The sequence below is a fragment of the Gopherus evgoodei genome, chromosome 18 (assembly GCF_007399415.2).
Source record: "Gopherus evgoodei ecotype Sinaloan lineage chromosome 18, rGopEvg1_v1.p, whole genome shotgun sequence".
In the NCBI taxonomy this organism is placed as follows: Eukaryota; Metazoa; Chordata; order Testudines; family Testudinidae; genus Gopherus; species Gopherus evgoodei.
In genome coordinates this window covers 5,171,403-5,188,468 of record NC_044339.1, presented here as the reverse complement: position 1 = coordinate 5,188,468, position 17,066 = coordinate 5,171,403, and the positions used below count along the sequence as shown (strand labels likewise).

Below are 17,066 nucleotides of genomic sequence, written 5' to 3'. Positions count from 1 at the left end.
TCCCTTCTGGACAGCAAGAGCCAGAGATAGGTCATTACTGCTAAAACAGCAAGGAGTCCGGTGGCACCTTAAAGACTAACAGATTTATTTGAGCATAAGCTTTCATGAGTAAAAAACCTTTTACCCACGAAAGCTTATGCCCAAATAAATCTGTTAGTCTTTAAGGTGCCACCGGACTCCTTGTTGTTTTTGTGGATACAGACTAACACAGCTACCTCCGGATACTTGTCATTCCTGCTGTTTACCCCGGCAGTGGGGGAGCTGGATTCAAGTCTGGCTCATGCAGGGGACCTGATCACTAAATTCCAGTTGCAGAATCCCTGTTCCTGGTGCCAACGCAGGAGCCAGAATGAGCAGGGTCTGTCTCGGCCACAGGGCAGGGTGCCTGCTGCTCCCATACAGGGCAAGTATGGGAGTGGAACGAAAGTGTCCCCAAACCTGCCTGGCTAACTGCCAACCCTGCGCTGCAGGGCCTTGCAGTGCTGCTCAGTTCTCTAGTGTCGGTGCAGTCATTAAACCTTGCATGCACTGGCATATTTCTAACACCCTCCCGTGGCTGAGCTTTGCCAGTGGGGGTTGAGCCTGGAGCTCCCCGAGCGAACGCCTACACCATTACTGCCTGAGCTGATTGTTTCCAGGTAGTAGCACGCCCATAAATCTCTAGGCACAAGTCTAGTCACCAGAGGGGGGCAATGAGCCCTACTGTGTTTATGGGGAGCACAGTTGCCCCACCTGGGCAGCTACAGTGGCTGGGGAAGCTGTGCAGGCAGGACCCACAGGCTGACAGCAGTTTACCGGCCCCTCGGCTCCCCCTGCTCAGAGCAAGTCTCGGGGTGATTGTTTAAGTTGACTCTGCTAAGGGGCAGATTCTCAAAAGCTCAGCTCCCAGCCTGCACCCCATCCTACTGCCACTCTGAAGGCCAAGTGCGAGGGCAGACCTGGTACCTTGGGGGTGGGTATCGGCTGGGGAGGGGGGCGGTTTGAGCCAGGGAGCTTGGTGCCGTCGTCTGGGGAGGGTTTTTTATGGCGGTGCTGGCCCAAGGGTGGAGGGAATCGAAATCTGTCACGAGAGCTCCCAGCTCCTTAGTGATGTAGGGATCTCATCTCCTTTTCCGGGTGTGAGCCCACTGCTGCCATGTTCCTGTGGCAAAACCAGAGCTGCTCCTGCCTCGGTTCAAACTTGCTGGTACCTGAAATGTCCAGCTGGGAGAACCATCCCCAAATCTCCCCTCCCCACAGTGTTCACTGGCAGCACATTGAGATGGGGGTGATGCGAGGGCGATTTGGGCAGCGTACTCCCAGCAGAAGCAGGTGCTTGGCACGGGGAAGAGGGAAGGAACCTGGTTCAGCAGCAAAATGAAAACCCGCTGGAGAGATGTAAAAATAAGAAAGTAGAAAAAAATCTTTTATTTGATTGTGGCAAGCGGCCCGGAGCTGGGGCTCAGATTCCAGCATCTGCTGAGTAGAAGTGAACGCAGTGCTGGGAGCTGGTGACCCCTGCACAGAGTGGGCAGCACTGTCTCAATATGAGTAACTTCAGGGAATGTTGTCTTTTTAACACATCAGTTGATAGAAAGCCAGAAATACAGTGCCTGCCGGTCACTAGGGCAGGGTGAGATTAAGGCTTAGAGATGTGGCAGGCCCAAACTGTCAGAGCCCAGGACTTAGACGTCCCCCTTGCTCAGGAAGATGTTCTGCTTGCCCCCTGGGGAAGGCAGGAGCAGGTCCCACGACCCAGCCTGCGGCACAGCATCTGCCCCCAGCACATGCCCCCGGCTGCGTGCAAGGACCTTGGAACACCAAGCACAGCCTGCACCTCTGGGTGCAGCCGGGCTGAGCAGAGCTGGGGGGAATCATCTCTGGAATCTGGCTGAGCAGGGCTGGGGGGAGGTGGTGATTTGTGGGGGTTCCTGCCTTACAAGGACAGGAGAAGCAAGTGCCAAAAGTTAACCTCAAACTAGCAAATCAAATTCACCGTGAAACCCAGGCCTGCCTCCTCGCCTTGCCCCACAGCTGGGGGCAGCCTCTCACCACTTTGCTTCCAGCTGATTTTCGTTCCTGTGCTGTGCCTGCTGTCTGAGCACCTGGAACTTCTCGCAAGACAAGGGTGGGCACAGTGCATGGGCAACCAAGGCTGGCACCATGCTGGGACTGTGCGTTGCTGGGTACGTGCTCTGCAGGACAGACTGCTCCGGCACCGCTGCTCTGCTGCAGGATTTGCCTCCAGACTAAAATCTTTGTACCCTGTCCGTGACAGTCCACCCTTCCCTGCAGTGGCTCCTGGTACAATGGGTTAAATGCGATTTACTCAGGGAAGAAGGCCAAGGCCTGCACCGGGGAACACCTCCTTGAACGACGCTTAGGAACGGCACTGGGCCCCTTAAGTCCTTCGAAGGCCAAGTTTACCAGGCAAGAATCCACCTGGCACATGTATCTACCCAGCTCTTTACAGCATCAAAGCACTTTGCAGAACGTCAGGTCATTTAATCCTCACAACTGCCCTCTGAAGAGGCATCTAGGAAGATCCCCATGTCACAGATGGGGAAACTGAGGCACAGAGCAGGGACATGGGCTTGTCCAAGGCCCCAGAAGGGAGTCAGAGCTGGGATCAGAACGCAGACCTTCTGGCTCCCAGGCATGCGCAGAGAGGACAGCTCCCTCTCGCTCCACAGCAGCTGGCCAGCGCTCCTGGATGGAAGCCCGCTCTCGCTCTGAGGGGTGGCTGCAGGTGGGAGCCTATTGTAGGCAGTGGAGTTGGAGACAGAGCTCCTCTCTCCTGAAACCCTACAAATATGGGGAATTTCAGCACCCCCTGAAAGTCCTGAGCTGACTGTCTGGGCTTCTATACTGCTGTATCCCCCCATCCCCCAGTTCTGGTCCCATCAGGCTGACGGAGAGACCCACGAATCCACGTGCAGGTGATCTCGTGGTAGGATCTGCCCACATGGCCGCAGGGGTTTAAACTCCATGCTGCTGGTGGCGGTAGGTAAGCTTCCTGAGTTCGTCCCAGAAGAGCAGGCTGAGGATGGTGTGAGGCCCCAGGCGGAGGTAGGCAGGACCAATCCCTTTGTACAGAGCCAGGATGCCCTCTTTCCTGGAGATCTGCACAAAGCAGTCGAGGAGCCCTCGGTAGTGCTTCCCCTGGGGACAGAAGACACGGAGAGGCATCAAAAACCTGCCCCAGCACACGCAGGACTCCGCTCACGTTTAATATACATGGGTCTGGTCTACATGCTATGGTAACTCACTCACTGCTTGTAAGGCCAGCAAGGACCAAAATGACCATCTAGTCAGGCCTCCCGTCTGAGACAGGCCAGAGAACCTGCCAGTTATTGCTGCAGGAAGGTCATTACTTCTGGCTGAGCTACAGCCTCTCATTTAGGAAGACATCCAGTCCTGAATGACAGACGCTGCGTGCTGGAGGCTCCACCACTCCCAAGGATTAATTCCTCCCTGCTAGTAACAAGCACCTTATTTCTAGTCTGTCTAGCTTCAGCTTCCAGCCACTGGATCTCATTGTCTTTTTCTGCTAGATTAAAAGAGCTACCTACTACCAGAAATCCCTTCCCCACGTAGTCACGCAGACTGCGATCGAGTCACCTCTTCACCGTCTCTCGTGAAATGAAACCGCCAGAGCTTCTCTCATCTCTCGCTAGTTTCCCAGACTTCACAGCATGCCTGTGGCATCTTTCTGACCCTCGGCAATTTGTCAACATCCTTTTCACTGTGTGGACACCAGAACTGGCCAGAGGCTCCAGGAATGGTCGAATGCTGTATACAGAGGTAACCCTGCCTCCCTACTCCTGCTTTTCTCTGGCTTTAACATCCAAGCCAGGCCAGATTTTCAGAAGAGCCATGCATGTTAGTGCTGAGCGCTACTGAAAACTGCCCCCCCTCCCCGAGAGCTCAATAAACCGAATAATTCACAATGCTCTGAGCCCCTTCTGTGAGGATCTCCAAGTGCTGCAGCCAGTGGTTAATTAGTCCTCATACTAGTTGTTTTGGGGGAAGCCAACACTACTTAGCCCCATTTTACTGATAGAAAAATTGAGGCACAAGCAGTTCTATTCTGTAGTCGTCCCCCCTCTGCCACCCCACTCCCAAATAACAGCCTGTGGCGCTTGCAGTGCACAGCCCCTAGGTCTCAATGGAACAGTGACAAACACATACCAGTCTGGTTCCTCTGTGTGCCAGTATTGTTAAATAGGTGTTAGTTATAGAAATGTCTTTAGATTTTATGAAATGCTTGTAAGTAGCTGCCTGCATTCATCTCACAATATCCGTATCCCCCGTTAGAACGTTTGCCGTGTAGCTGTAAGTCATCAGGCAGGAGACAAGCATTAACGAATGTGAAATACTAGTTTCCAACAGGTGTTGGCTCTTGCCCAACGAAAGAGGCCCATCAACGCCAGGCAAAGCACTGTGGAACATCAGCGGACATCCCGCTCCTCCTAGTCTCTTCCAGTGCAAGGGAGTGAAGATCCAGGCCCCTTCCCCCACCATGAGGAGGAAACTTGTAACGGAGCTCCTTCCACCAGCTGAATTTGCAACTTGGAGCAGAAGCGGGGAAGGAATAAAAAGCCCTAATGAGGAGAAACTTGTGTCTTTTATGCTAAGGGGCAAGGAATTCTAAGCATAAAAGCAAAAGATGCCCAGTGTTTGCCATGGGTTAGCCCTAACGGACACACAAAGCCTGCTTATTACAGAAGCTTCTATTACCTTTTGAAACTTAAGACTGCAACTCATTTGTATGTGTCTGCTTTAACCCCGTAAGTAACTCTCCTATTTCCTTGTCCAGGTTAGTAAATCCTCAGATCGTTTATTACAGGTTTGTCTACAAGCGTTGTCTTCGGTATGAAGATCTAAGGTGCAACTGACCTGGAGTAAGTGACTGGTCCTTTGGGACTGGGAATAACCTGACTCTGTAGTGATTCTTGGTGTAGGGGACCATCTATCACAAAGGCAGGCTTGGGTAGCAAGATAGATCAGCGTACCCAAGGGGACTGTCTGTGACTCCATGGTCAGGCTGTTATAGCGTCTGAGCTGTTGATGCTTGAGAATTGTAGGTATAGGCCTCATAACCAGTTTGGGGTTTGTGCCCTGGTTCTTAGCAGTCTGCCCTGAGGTTGGCACTCATGCTCTGGAGCCACCAGGGTGGGTTTTGCATTGAAACAGATAAAGTATTGAAACACCATGGTTCAATAACAGCACCATTAACAAGCCAGACTGTGTTGCCAGTTACCCCAAAGTGAGACTGACCAGCCTGCGCCGGAGTAACTGATGCGCCGGAGTAACTGAGGGCAGAATCTGGGTCCTTTCTTTTCAAATGAAAACCTGCGAGATGTTGCACTTTTGTGGATGAGATGGGGCCAAATGCCACCAGGTCTCCTCCATCTCCACTGGGAACCGTTCACCCTGTATCTGGACCTGGCGAGGGTTCTCATGTCCTTGTGAGCTCTCAGGCTGGACTACTGCAACATACACTGACACATGCTCCTCACCTAGTGCCGAACGTGGGTGCAGCCAGCTTCAGGAGGCTTTCCCAATGATTCTCCCCCATCTGCACCGGCGTCTGGGTGGAAAACTGTTGACTCTCATCTTTGGAGCCCTTCTATGGGTTGGGTCTCCCAGCAGCCAGGCCCCACCTTGGCCAAGGTCAGCTGAGCAGAGATGCTCAAATGAGCAGCCCTGCACTGGAAGGCCAGGGAGCTGTCAGCAGGGTGATCTCCAAAGAGGCCCCACTGTTCTGGGATTCACTGCCCCATTACTCCAGCCGGACTCAGGAGGGTGCATGGCTCAGCTGGTCACTCACTGTGGGGCTGGCATATAGCAGCTAGGAGGTGGGTGGTGTTGGTTTAGTCTGGGGCTGGCTGCCTGTGCCTGGCCTTGAGCAGCATGGTGTGGATTTTGCTTTTACATGCTGTGAAACTGGGCACGTTCAGTAGACTGGTGCACATGAAGATGCTCCAGGTAGCACGACCTAGTGGACTGAGCACAGGGCGGCGAGCCAGGAACCTCTGGGATCCAAGCCCAGCTCTTCGGCAGCCTGCCTGTACAGCCCTGCCATCAGTAAATGGGGATCTGGCCTCCCACCTACGGGACATACTTACCATGCCCCGCTCATCCACAGGCTGGTTATAGAGCCTGGTGCTGACCACATCGAAGGGAGTCATCGCCACGGCCACCGCCACACTGCTGATCATGCCTCCCGCCAAGGCCACCATCCAGCTGCCCTCCTTGAACCACTGCCAGACAGGGGACCAGTTAGACTCATCCCCTGCTCCAGTGTTGCCATGAGAATGAGAACGTCACCATCACCAGAGCAACGGAGCTGACACGCATGTGCAGGGAGGAGGCCAGGTAAATGTGGGGGAAAGATGAGGCTGTCTAGGGATCCAGCACTCCTCGAGGTGACCCACCATGCCCACTGAGGGTGGGGAAAGCCCCAGGCCCAAACCCAAATCCAGACACCCCTGAGCTCCTGGGCAGGGCCAGAAACATGAAGCTGGCTCCAAATTTCACAAATGCTCCCTTCTGTGCCATGGGTCGAACCAAACCCTTGAATCTGACACCCTATCCACCCCTGAACCTTGAGGTGTTCAAAAGCTGAGCCTGATCCGCCTCAAACTTGGCTGGTCCCGCCCCCCCATCTCTCTAATGGGCTGAACTGGAGCCCTGGATCCAAATCCTGAACCGCAAGGATGACGAAACGCTGATCCACATGTGCCCGAGAACCCGTCTCTAGAGACACAGAGGTGCAATTAATTTCCAGCCGCTAGGGGGCAGCAGGTGGGCCCGTTAAAGCAGCGACTGACACCGACAGCATGAGGGGAGATGGCCCAGACCTCTAGGTGCCCTCGTCAGGCAGCTGTTTACCTGTCTGTGGCTGGGAGCAGCAGGCCTGCCCCCGCCTGCTCACCCGGCCCCGCTGTTATTTTTAGCTTTGATGATCCAGGCAAAAAGCCAGGACAAAGCACGTTTTAAACAGCGCATCAGTTCCGCTTGCCTCCCTGCACGTTTGCCCGCAACAGAGCCCTGTTGATCTCGTGGTGGGAAAGCACGGAGTCAGCGCTGGGGGCCGGGGAGGGATCGACTCGAGGACAGGAGCGCTGTGTTGTTCTGAGTTACATTAGGAGCAGAGCAGGCCTGTCAGTCTGGGAGGCTCCTGAGTGGCCAGTGGGGGGGAGGACAGGCTATGAGACAGCCTCACCCACCCACCCCCACTTCTGGGGAGTTGGAGCTGGGCTAGAGGGCTAAATCTGGCAGCCCTCTGGCCTTCCTGGCAGCCCAGCAGCTGCTTGCTTTGCTGATCATGAAGGCCTGAGTCAGACCTGATTAGGAGAACAGGCACCACTGTCTCTAAGGGAACAAAGACCGATGTGAAACTGACACCAGACCCGGCTCCCACCAGTCCATCCTGGAGCGTGCACAGCAGGGGAGCTCACGTGTGTCATGGGCTATTTCTGTGTATCACGTGAATGAATCGGTTGCAAGGAAGACAGCTGGGGCGTTCCTACAACAGAGGGAGCCGGAACAGAGATTTCCCCTGCCGGCAGCTGCCTTTCCTTCCCTGATCCCCACTGTCTGCAGAGCCTGGATGAATGAATAAGAAGCTGCCTGGCTCAGCACTGCCCCGCTGGAGCCCTGAGTTTGCTTCCCAGGAGTGGGGTCACTCCACGGGGGTGGCTGCATCCATGCACGAAGGACAGATTCTGTCTTGGGGATCTAAAGCAGGGAGAGCCCTGGGTGGGGATCCCTGGCATGAGCATCATCTCTAAAGCGATACTGCAAGCGACTGGACCAGGGACCTTGGGACACAGATGGCCCTGGAAACCAGGCTGCAGCTTCGTGGCTGCTTGTCTTAAATGACAGGCCTTAGAGGTCCACTGTGACGCTGCCCCCCATAAAGCTTTATGGAAATATGCTTATGAATGTAAATATGACATAACTGGAATATGTTTTATGCTACATATGCCATGTAACATATCTCCACAAAGGTTATGATCTACTGAATCTATTCACCCTATTTGTATGCATGTGTCATTGTTGTATTTAAAGTTATGAATATTGGCTGTGTACTTGTTTGATTTTAAGTAGCCTTAGTAAGGGATTTGGGCAACTTCTTTAGAAAGGAATTTACAAGTTAGGTGTCCAATGAAGAAACACTTAACAGACAATGATCTTAGAAGGCTCCGATTCACATAAGAAATCTACTTGTGGATGCTCAAGATAGCATGTGAACAATGGCTGCTACCTGTAAGTTCTGAGTCGTGCATGGACATGTGACTTGCCCATGTGGCTCCAAAACTCCATTTTGTAGTTGGATTCTACACAGGGGGAGGGAGGGGTATCCACCCACAAGAGAAAGTCTATTTAAATCCTTGGGAGACCCTTCCATTTTGTCTTCAGCTGGCTCAAGAGATAGCCTTTCCACCCCCAAATGATACCTGAAAGAAACTGGAACAAAGGACAGTAACCACGGGTCTGTGAATGATTGCTGGACCCAGACTAGAAGGAGGCTAGTCTGTAAAAGAAGCTTTCTGGAACATCTCTGTGGGTGAGATTTCATCTGTAATCACTTTCTTACTGTATTAGGTTTAGACTTGCGTGTTTTATTTTAATTTTGCTTGGTAATTCACTTTGTTCTGTCTGTTATTACTTGAAACCACTTAAATCCTATTTTGGTATTTAATAAATCGGGGTGGGGGGGAGATCCGGTTTTCAATCAGAGGGCCTGGTTGAAAAGGGACCCTGGCAGCTCTGATAAGCACCCCTGACTGGGCCGCTTAAAGTCTGGTTGGCTGCAGCAGGGCTAAGTCAGGCTACGTGCCCAGCTCCACATGGCTCCTGGGAAGCAGCAGCATGTCCCTCCAGCACCTAGGTGGAGGGACAGCCAGGGGGACAGCTGGGGGAAGCACAGGCAATGGGAGCTGTGAGGGCAGCACACAGACCCCCCTGGCTGCCCCCCCGCCTAGGAGCTGGAGAGACATGCCACTGCTTCCCGGGAGCCGCGCAGACTTCCTCTGTCCCTGGGAAATGCCAGGGCCACCTGAGGTGAGCGACGCCCGGAGCCCATACCCCAGACTCCCTGCCACTGCCCTGAGCCCCCTCCTACACTCTGAACCCCTCATCGCCGGCCCCACCCCAGAGCCTGCACCCCTAGCCCAGAGCCCTCTCTCCCTCCTGCACCCCAATGCCCTGCTGGAGCCTGGAGCCCCCTCCCACACCCAGAACCCCTCATGGCCAGCCCCACCCCAGAGCCTGCAGCTCCAGATGGAGCCTGCACCTCAACCCCCTGACCCAGCTCAGTGAAAATGAACGAGCGACAGAGGGAGGAGATGGAGTGAGCATGGGTGAGGCCTGAGAGAAGGGGTGGGGTGGGGTGGGGACGGGGCCTCAGAGAGGGGCACAGCAAGGCAAGAGTGTTCGGTTTTCTGCAATTAGAAAGTTAGCAACACTACTCCAGGGCCAGGCTCCGTGACCCTGCCCATCTCTCACCTCTTAGGGGCCAAGCAGCCCCTCCCACCACTGCTCACCTTGAGCTTCTCGACCCACTCTTTGGCTGACGCAAAGGTGGCCAGCTGCACCGCAGAGCCCACCATGACGCGAGGCACAGCGCCGTTCACACCCCGCCACAGGCCCACGAGCCCCTGCTTCCTGTAGATGGTGTCAAAGGCGTTGGAGACACCCTAGGCAGAGAATCAAACAGGTGAGGGGATATTAGAGTGGCACAAAACAGGAGGATTTAGGGATCTTTGGGAGGACGGGGGGAACCTCTGGTCGATCCAGTGCCCCAGTGGGCAGGGCCTGCTGCATCCAGTCAGCAGCTCTGATGTAGCTCACGGCCACCTGAGCGAGCCTGTGCCAAGAACGCAGCCTGGCAGAGGATGTGCCTGTAAATCAGTATCTGAGATAAGTGGGGCAGCCCCAGGATTCCACTTACAGAGTCCCCTTACAGGCGACTTCGTGGCTACGCCCCACAGCCTGGGACAGAGTGTACAGAGTGTCCTGGCCATCCTGGGCCTCCAGCCCGTAAGGAGACCTTTGCTTCCACCGCCGCAGGAGTGGAGCCAGTAAAAGCACCGAGGACTTTGGAACCTGCTGCGTGTGGCTGCCGCGCAGAGCAACACAAACAGCCTGGTGGAGCCAGCGTCACCAGAGTTCCCAACAGCAAATGGCCCATGACAACAATCCGTGCCCCCCCCAACCTCGCCCACCCAGGCCCGTTCCTGCCATTCAGCAACTTTCTTGTTGAAAAACACTCTGTGTCGTCATCTGCAGGAGCATTAATGGGAGTGAGTCACTGTGTACAGAGCAAGGCAGTACCAGGAGCCTCGACAAAGGGGGCTCCCGGAGGGAACAGGACCAGTGCGTTCCAGGGGAACTGGCATGAAAACTCAGTGGTTCCCTGTTCCACTCAGGTGCCAGGGTCCTTCATGTCACAGGCCAAACAGAACATCCAGCACATGCAGACAGCATGTGCTGCTACATGTCACACATTCACCACGTGTCATGGACACATGCACACACACGCACCATTCATGTCACATCCAAGTATCCATCTGCCACACATCACACTCAGGCACACACATCCACTGCCCTCGCCGTTCTCATGGGCACCCAGGCATTTCCACTAGATTTGCACACATGGACCCCATATGTACTGCATGGCAAACTTACACATCCATGCAGGCTCACTTGGATTTACTACACAAAAAAACACACACGCACATACTCATCTCACATGCACGCACACACACGGCCTCCATAGTGCTATACATTCAGACCCCCTTTGCACATCCTCCTTCTGTGGAGAACATAGGAATTCTCTGTATCAATGTTTATGACTCTAATATATCTGCACATAATCTCTGTGGGTTTGGATGCTGAGGTGTTGCTGGCTAAAAGGCAGCTAAGGGTTAAACCCTGCAGAACCCATGGACAATGGCTGAAGACACAATCAATCCCCTAGTGCTCAGTGGGACACCACCAAGAAGCTACTGTGCAAAGAGCAGAAAGTCTGGAGAAATGCAGAAACTAGTCTGGCCAGGTTCAGGTGCCAAGCACAAAACCACAGGGGATCACCGGGTGGGACTGGGTTGTGGAAGGGATAAAAAGACAGCCTGTGATTGCAGGGGACAGAGATACTGATGTGGTGACAGACTATCCAAGATGCAGCCATTACAAGATGCAACCTGTCTCCCCACATCTGGGTGCTTTACGTGGAACCTACCGGCAAGGAGAGGCTCAGGTCAGGTGACAGAACACGTTTAGACTTTTATTATTTTAACCCTGTTTCTCTTTGCTCGTTAAATTTCCGTGAACCAATAAACCAAACTCGGCTTTGATCAAGCTGTCCAGAGGCACCACAAGTTCACGCTGATCACAAGATCCAGAAAGAATTCTATATCCCGATTCAGAGCCAGAGGGGTCAGGGCGGTAATATGATGTGTAAAGAGGGGGTGTTATTGCCATTTAAAAAGAGGGGCCCAAAGAGAGAGCGAGAGAGAGACCCAGCGGCAGCTCACCCTCGAATCCCAACACCGACATAAACACAACGCCCACTCGACACCCAGCACAGCCACGCAGTCCCCGCAGCGTCCTGTGCACACAACACTCCTCATCCCACCATTAGCATTAACCACTGCTCCAGGGAAGACGGGGCAGATCCCCGAACCCTCTGCTCACCTGGTGCTTGTGCTGATGCCCCACAGCCATGGCTGCCACCGTCTGGGCTTGCAGATGTGTTTTGACCTGCCACAATTAAAGGGAATTGGCCAGATTAGAAAGGAGCAAGTTGCCAGGCTGCACCCAGCCCCTCATAGCAAGTTAGACACCCATGTGGTGGGGCTGGCTCAGGCCCCAGTGGACGGCAGGAGTCACACTCCTGCTCCTCCTAGTCTCTTCCAGTGCAAGGGAGCGAAGATCCAGACCCTAACTTGCAACCTGTCCTAGTGATGGGGGAAACAACCAGGCACCCACCCTCCATGGGCCCCACCCAGCCTCATCACACAGACCTCAAGTCCAGGAGGTCCTTTCCCAAACCCTCCCACCGAAGTCCTCTGCTGCCAACGATCCAAGTGCCACCACTGCTGTGACCCACATCGGGAGTCAGCATCCTTCCCCCCGAACCCCCCTGGGCTGCCCATGCTCCCCTCACAAGGGTATAACTTGACTGGCAGGAAGTTTCTTCTCTAATTTACCCCCCATGGGTCCACTACAGGGTTTATTGCATTGTCGTCTGAAGCAGCTGGTGCTGGGACGTGACACTAGAGTAACTGGACCCCTGGTCTGATCCATGTCACAAGTCCTCGGCTCCTACACTGAGCTGCGTCAGACCTCTGAGGAGGACCAGGGGAACTGCTGGAAATGGTGTTGGGGTTCCAGTAGGCAGCGCTGTTCCCTCAGAGTCTTTAAGCCCCAGCACGGTGCTTGTCAAGTACTGAGCACCCAGCAGCATCAATGGGAAGTGCTGGGGGATCAGTGCTTTTAAAAATCAGGTTACTTAATTTGGCACCTAAATATGGATTTGGGAGCCTAACTTTAGGCATCTACCTGTTAGCTTAGAGGCATGAGCCCCAGCGTTGTGGCCAAATTCTGCTTTGGTTAAGTACATTTCACCTCCCTGAATACCCCTGTGCTTTCATTCACTTCCTCTCCTCAACAGCTGTATCATGTTGCTGTGCGCTGTTCAACAGCTACCACATCCCACCCCCGAGATGGCTGCATTTACAGTAGTGGGTGAAGCAATTCCTGTACATGCCACTAGGATCCTCCAGGATGAAAAGCACTAGAGAAACCCTTATGCCCATTCAGCTGACTCCCTTTTTGACATGCTAGAAACCAATCAAGAGCTTGTGATCTAGTGCTATTAAAGTGGCTTTTGGATCAGTTGACTGGTGACCAACTGGCACCGCCGACGGGTCACATGGGTTTATTACCAGGGAAGGAATTTATTTGCCCAGACTCACCCGACAGCACACGTTCCCTCTGCTAAGCCAATGAGTGGGGCTCCGTCCACTCCCAGCTTTGATTTTCTTTTGGTAAAAGCAGATGGCATTTGATTTCCTCACAATTACTGTGAGCTCAGCAGATGTGATTCCGAAATCACCATCCAGATTGAGCAGCTGTGTGACCATGGGCCTGTCTCCCCTCCACCGACTCTCATAACCCTTCCATCCCCACCCAGAGCAGTTACCCCAGGCCGAACAGTTTCTCTTATCTGTTTTCCCCACACACCCCAACTCTGCCAATGTCCCCAGGCCTGACCTACAGAAGCCTGGCTGATCCAGTCCTGAGCTGTCCACAACAGCTACCCCAAGCCCCTCAGTCCTACCACAGCCCCTCTGCTTTTGTCTTGGGTTCTCCCCTACAGTTCTACTACTGCCTCTCAATCCTGACCCGCAGTCTCCCTAGTCTGCCCCAACTCCGACAGAGGCCCCTTTGCTGTGACCTGCTCTGCTTCAGCCTAGCTCACTCCCAGACCTACCCGGCAGAGAACATACCAGATTTGGTGGTACCTTTGCGAGGTACACGGAAAGGGACTTGCCAAGACCAACCCCCTCCCCCGACCTTATTAAGATCGAACCCAGGTGCCCGGGGCACTGCAAGTCTCCTCCAGAACTCATTGCCCCATGGAACCCACCCCACCCAAACTGTTCTGTAAACACTCCAGCCCTTCCAGCAATGCACAGATGGGCTGACAGGGACGGGCAGGTGGGGGCGATGGCTGCGGGCCAGAAGAGTCAGCCAGCTGCTCTCCCAGCTATAGTCCCCTGCAGGCCCCGGTGAGCCATCACTCTGGCACTGCTGTGGGGGGCGCTCTGGGAATTCTTCATACAGACAAGGCTAGGAAGAGGGCCATAAACCAGGTGCTTCACAGGAACCCCAGGCCAGTCTGGGAACAGGATCCTTAATGACCCAGAAATGTCACTGGAGGCCACTCGCTGAGTGATGCTGACACACGATGCAGAATCAACATGATGCACGTTCACAACAACTTTTACAGGTGGCAGGAGCCCTCGTCTCCCCCCACCCCCTTCTGCTGAACCACTTTCTCTCATTAGAGCCCCTGGTGCTATCCAGATGGGAGCTGCCACTTCTGTCAAAGGGAAATCATAAGCAGGGGGGGACCCCATGCTCCTCTCAGGAAACATATGAGCTTTTCCAGCAGCAGAGACAAGGATACAGTTAAAAGCTTTTTGCAGGAGAATGGGTCCAGCTAGCTCCTGTTAAATTCTAACCCTCCCTTGTGTATCTATGGGGAAGGGTGGTGCTACTTCTCAAAGAACATCGGGCTGAGGTACTGGCTCAGTCTCAGATGTTAACCTCCCCTCCCGCTTTTGTTTCTGGTCAGTTCTGTGGTCTCAGACGGTTTGTTTTGTTTCTAGGCCTGTTGGCGAGATTCCCGCCCTTCTCCAATGTTGACAGCTGGTGTGACCGGGAGCCCTTGCTGTCCCTGCACAGCTCTGGGGGCTTTGGCAGGGCGGGGTTTGTGCGAGCATTTGCATCAGTTTCACCCATGTGGGTTGCACTTGGGGTTCAAACAAGCCCCAAATCTCCATGCAAAATGCAACTGGGGCCGAGACATTCCAGACCAAGAGTCTCTGCTATGGGGGTGATTCTCCACCTAGAGGCACGGGAGGAGACAGAGCTACCAGCTTGTGGGCTGAATAGCCACGTGTAACAGTGCTCCCTGAAGAGATGTGGCCCGATATGTAGTTTGGTCTCCTGGGATATCAGCTTGGTACTAGCCTGGTACCCTGTGACCAGCGCATCCCAGCTGCCCCCCAAGAGCCACCCCCTGCAGCGCAGCCCCCACCTCAGCCCTTCTGGAAAATCACACCGCTTTTCTGCTTTGAGGGGGCAATCCATGGAGCTGCCACTGCAGTGACCCCGAGTCGTGTCCCCTCCTCGCCCCACCCAGCCACCTGCCTTCCCCCTAACTCAGGCTGGCGGCACCGGGACAGAATTCCTCCTGCAAACACCGTAGCAGGGGAGCTTGCCACAGCCTCTGCGCAGCGGGCCAGGTCTCCAAACACTCCAGCACAGTATCGCTTTCCCCAGCACTGCCATGCAGCCCCCTCTGGAGCCGGCCGCGGCAGCGGTTTTGGGTTCACAGCCCAACAGCTGCTCGGGAGGGGAAGCGGAGGGGAATCCTGCCGGCCGGTGACCGGGCGGGAGCCTGGCGAAGGAGGGAACGAGGAGGGCCGGCACCAGCGAGCGGCTGCCCCGCTCCCAGCCCGCGGGGGAGGCCGGGGGCACGGAGGGGCTGCCTGCGGCGGGTACTCACCAGATAAGCCGGGCTGCCCACAAAGGCGCCCAGCGCCCCCGCGATGGCCCCGGCCACGACGGTCCCGCCGGGCTGCTGCGTGAGCCCGCGGTCCTCGGCGTGCGAGTAGCAGTAGAAGCGGACCCCGTTCATCAGCCCCTGGTAGAGCAGCCCGGCCGCCAGCCCCTTCTGCAGCCCCCGCAGCCCGTCGGCCCGGCTCACCGCGCCCAGCGCCTGCAGCACCCCGCGGTAGTGCCGGCGGTAGGTGCCCCGCGGCCGCAGCTCCCCCTGCAGCTGCAGCCGCGTCTTCACCACCTCCAGCGGGTTGGTGAAGACACAGGCCAGGCAGCAGCTCGCGGCGCCCAGCACCAGGTCCACGTGCGGCGGGACCGGGACCGGGGCAGCGGGCGGCGGGCGGGCGCGCTCCATGGCCGAGAGCCGGGACCCCGCTAGGAGCCCGGCCCCGCGGGGCAGCCCCAGCGCGCAGGGCGAGCGGCCCCCTCCCGGCTCTGCCCCGCCCCCGGCCAATCAGGGCCGGGCCTGGCCCGCACACGCCCCGCGGCCGGCCCGGGGGCTCCCTCCAGCAGGGCATCCGCCGCCGGGACGGGGGCACAGCCGGGGTGCTGCTGTGGGGTTACAGGGGGGGCAGTCAGGGTGTGACCCCGTGTGCAGGGGCACAGCTGGGGGGGTATAGGGTGACCCATTGAAGGGGGATGGGTCACCCGCAGAATGTGGGGGAAATGGGGTGATCCGCTGAATGGGGATAGTTGGGGTATGGGATCCCCTGAGGTGACCCAGCCAATGCGGCACAGTAGAGGTACAGGGTGACCTGCTGAATGGGGATAGTTGGGGTACGGGATCCCTTGAGGTGACCCGGTGTATGTGGCACAGTCGAGGTACAGGGTGACCCGCTGAATGGGGATAGTTGGTGTACAGGATCCCTTGAGGTGACTCAGCGTATGCGGCACAGTTGGGGTACAGGATGACCCGCTGAATGGGGATAGTTGGGGTACAGGATCCCTTGAGGTGACTCGGCATATGCGGCACAGTTGGGGTACAGGATGACCCGCTGAATGGGGATAGTTGGGGTACGGGATCCCCTGAGGTGACCCAGCGTTCACAGTGCAAAGTGCAGGGTGACCCATTGAACAGGGCACAGGCAGTGTGTGGGCTCCTCCAAGGTGACCTGGTGTGTGGGAGACAGTCAGAGTTCAGGCTCCCCTGGGGTGACCCAGTCTATTGGGGCATGATGGGGGTGCAGGTTGCCCAGGGGTGACCCTGCTATGATGGGCACAGCTGAGGTGGGGCACTCAAGTGGCCCCTTACACTACACGGGTCTGCCCAGTGCCTGTGACATACGGTGATTCAGGAACCAGGCTGCCTTAGAAAGCACTGGTCCGATTCTTGGCATCCATGGTGTAAAGTGATCTTGAGTAAGAGGATCTGAGCTGCTGCCTGGGAAGGTATTTTTGACCGTCACTGTTCATGCTCGCTGCACATGCTGCATTCGTGCCATGATTGGCCCGAGGAATTGCCTGGCCACCTCCTAGGTACTCACTTGGGCTGTAGAGGGTTATTAATAGTAATACATTGAGATATACCTATTTCATAGAGCTGGAAGAGAGCCTGAGAGGTCACTGAGTCCAGCCCCCTGCCTTCACTAGCAGGACCAAGTACTGATTTTTGACCTAGATCCCTAAGTGGCCCCCTCAAGAATTGAACTCACAACCCTGGGTTTAACAGGCCAATGCTCAAACCACTGAGCTATCCCTCCTGGGAGCTGTTCCCTCACCAG

The 17,066-nt window shown here is 55.5% G+C and overlaps 1 protein-coding gene across 1 annotated transcript; it reads right to left on the bottom strand.

The window, feature by feature from the left end:
• Positions 1–1,378: 1,378 nt before the first annotated feature.
• Positions 1,379–15,700, bottom strand: SLC25A34 (solute carrier family 25 member 34). The gene is made up of 5 exons (XM_030537890.1): positions 15,293–15,700; positions 11,689–11,754; positions 9,537–9,689; positions 6,111–6,245; positions 1,379–3,141 (listed from the first exon to the last, which is right to left on the bottom strand). Exons 1-5 carry the CDS (start codon positions 15,698–15,700, stop codon positions 2,959–2,961), a joined length of 945 nt encoding a protein of 314 aa, XP_030393750.1. The 3' UTR covers positions 1,379–2,958.
• Positions 15,701–17,066: the final 1,366 nt, after the last annotated feature.

Excerpts from the sequence above, each read along its gene's own strand:
- SLC25A34 (XM_030537890.1), bottom strand. The coding sequence starts at position 15,700 with ATGGAGCGCGCCCGCCCGCCGCCCGCTGCCCCGGTCCCGGTCCCGCCG. Across the intron at positions 11,755-15,292 it reads TGGGCAGCCCGGCTTATCTG|GTCAAAACACATCTGCAAGC; the intron begins GTGAGTACCCGC and ends TAATTGTGGCAG. Across the intron at positions 3,142-6,110 it reads CTGTGGATGAGCGGGGCATG|GGGAAGCACTACCGAGGGCT; the intron begins GTAAGTATGTCC and ends TTCTGTCCCCAG.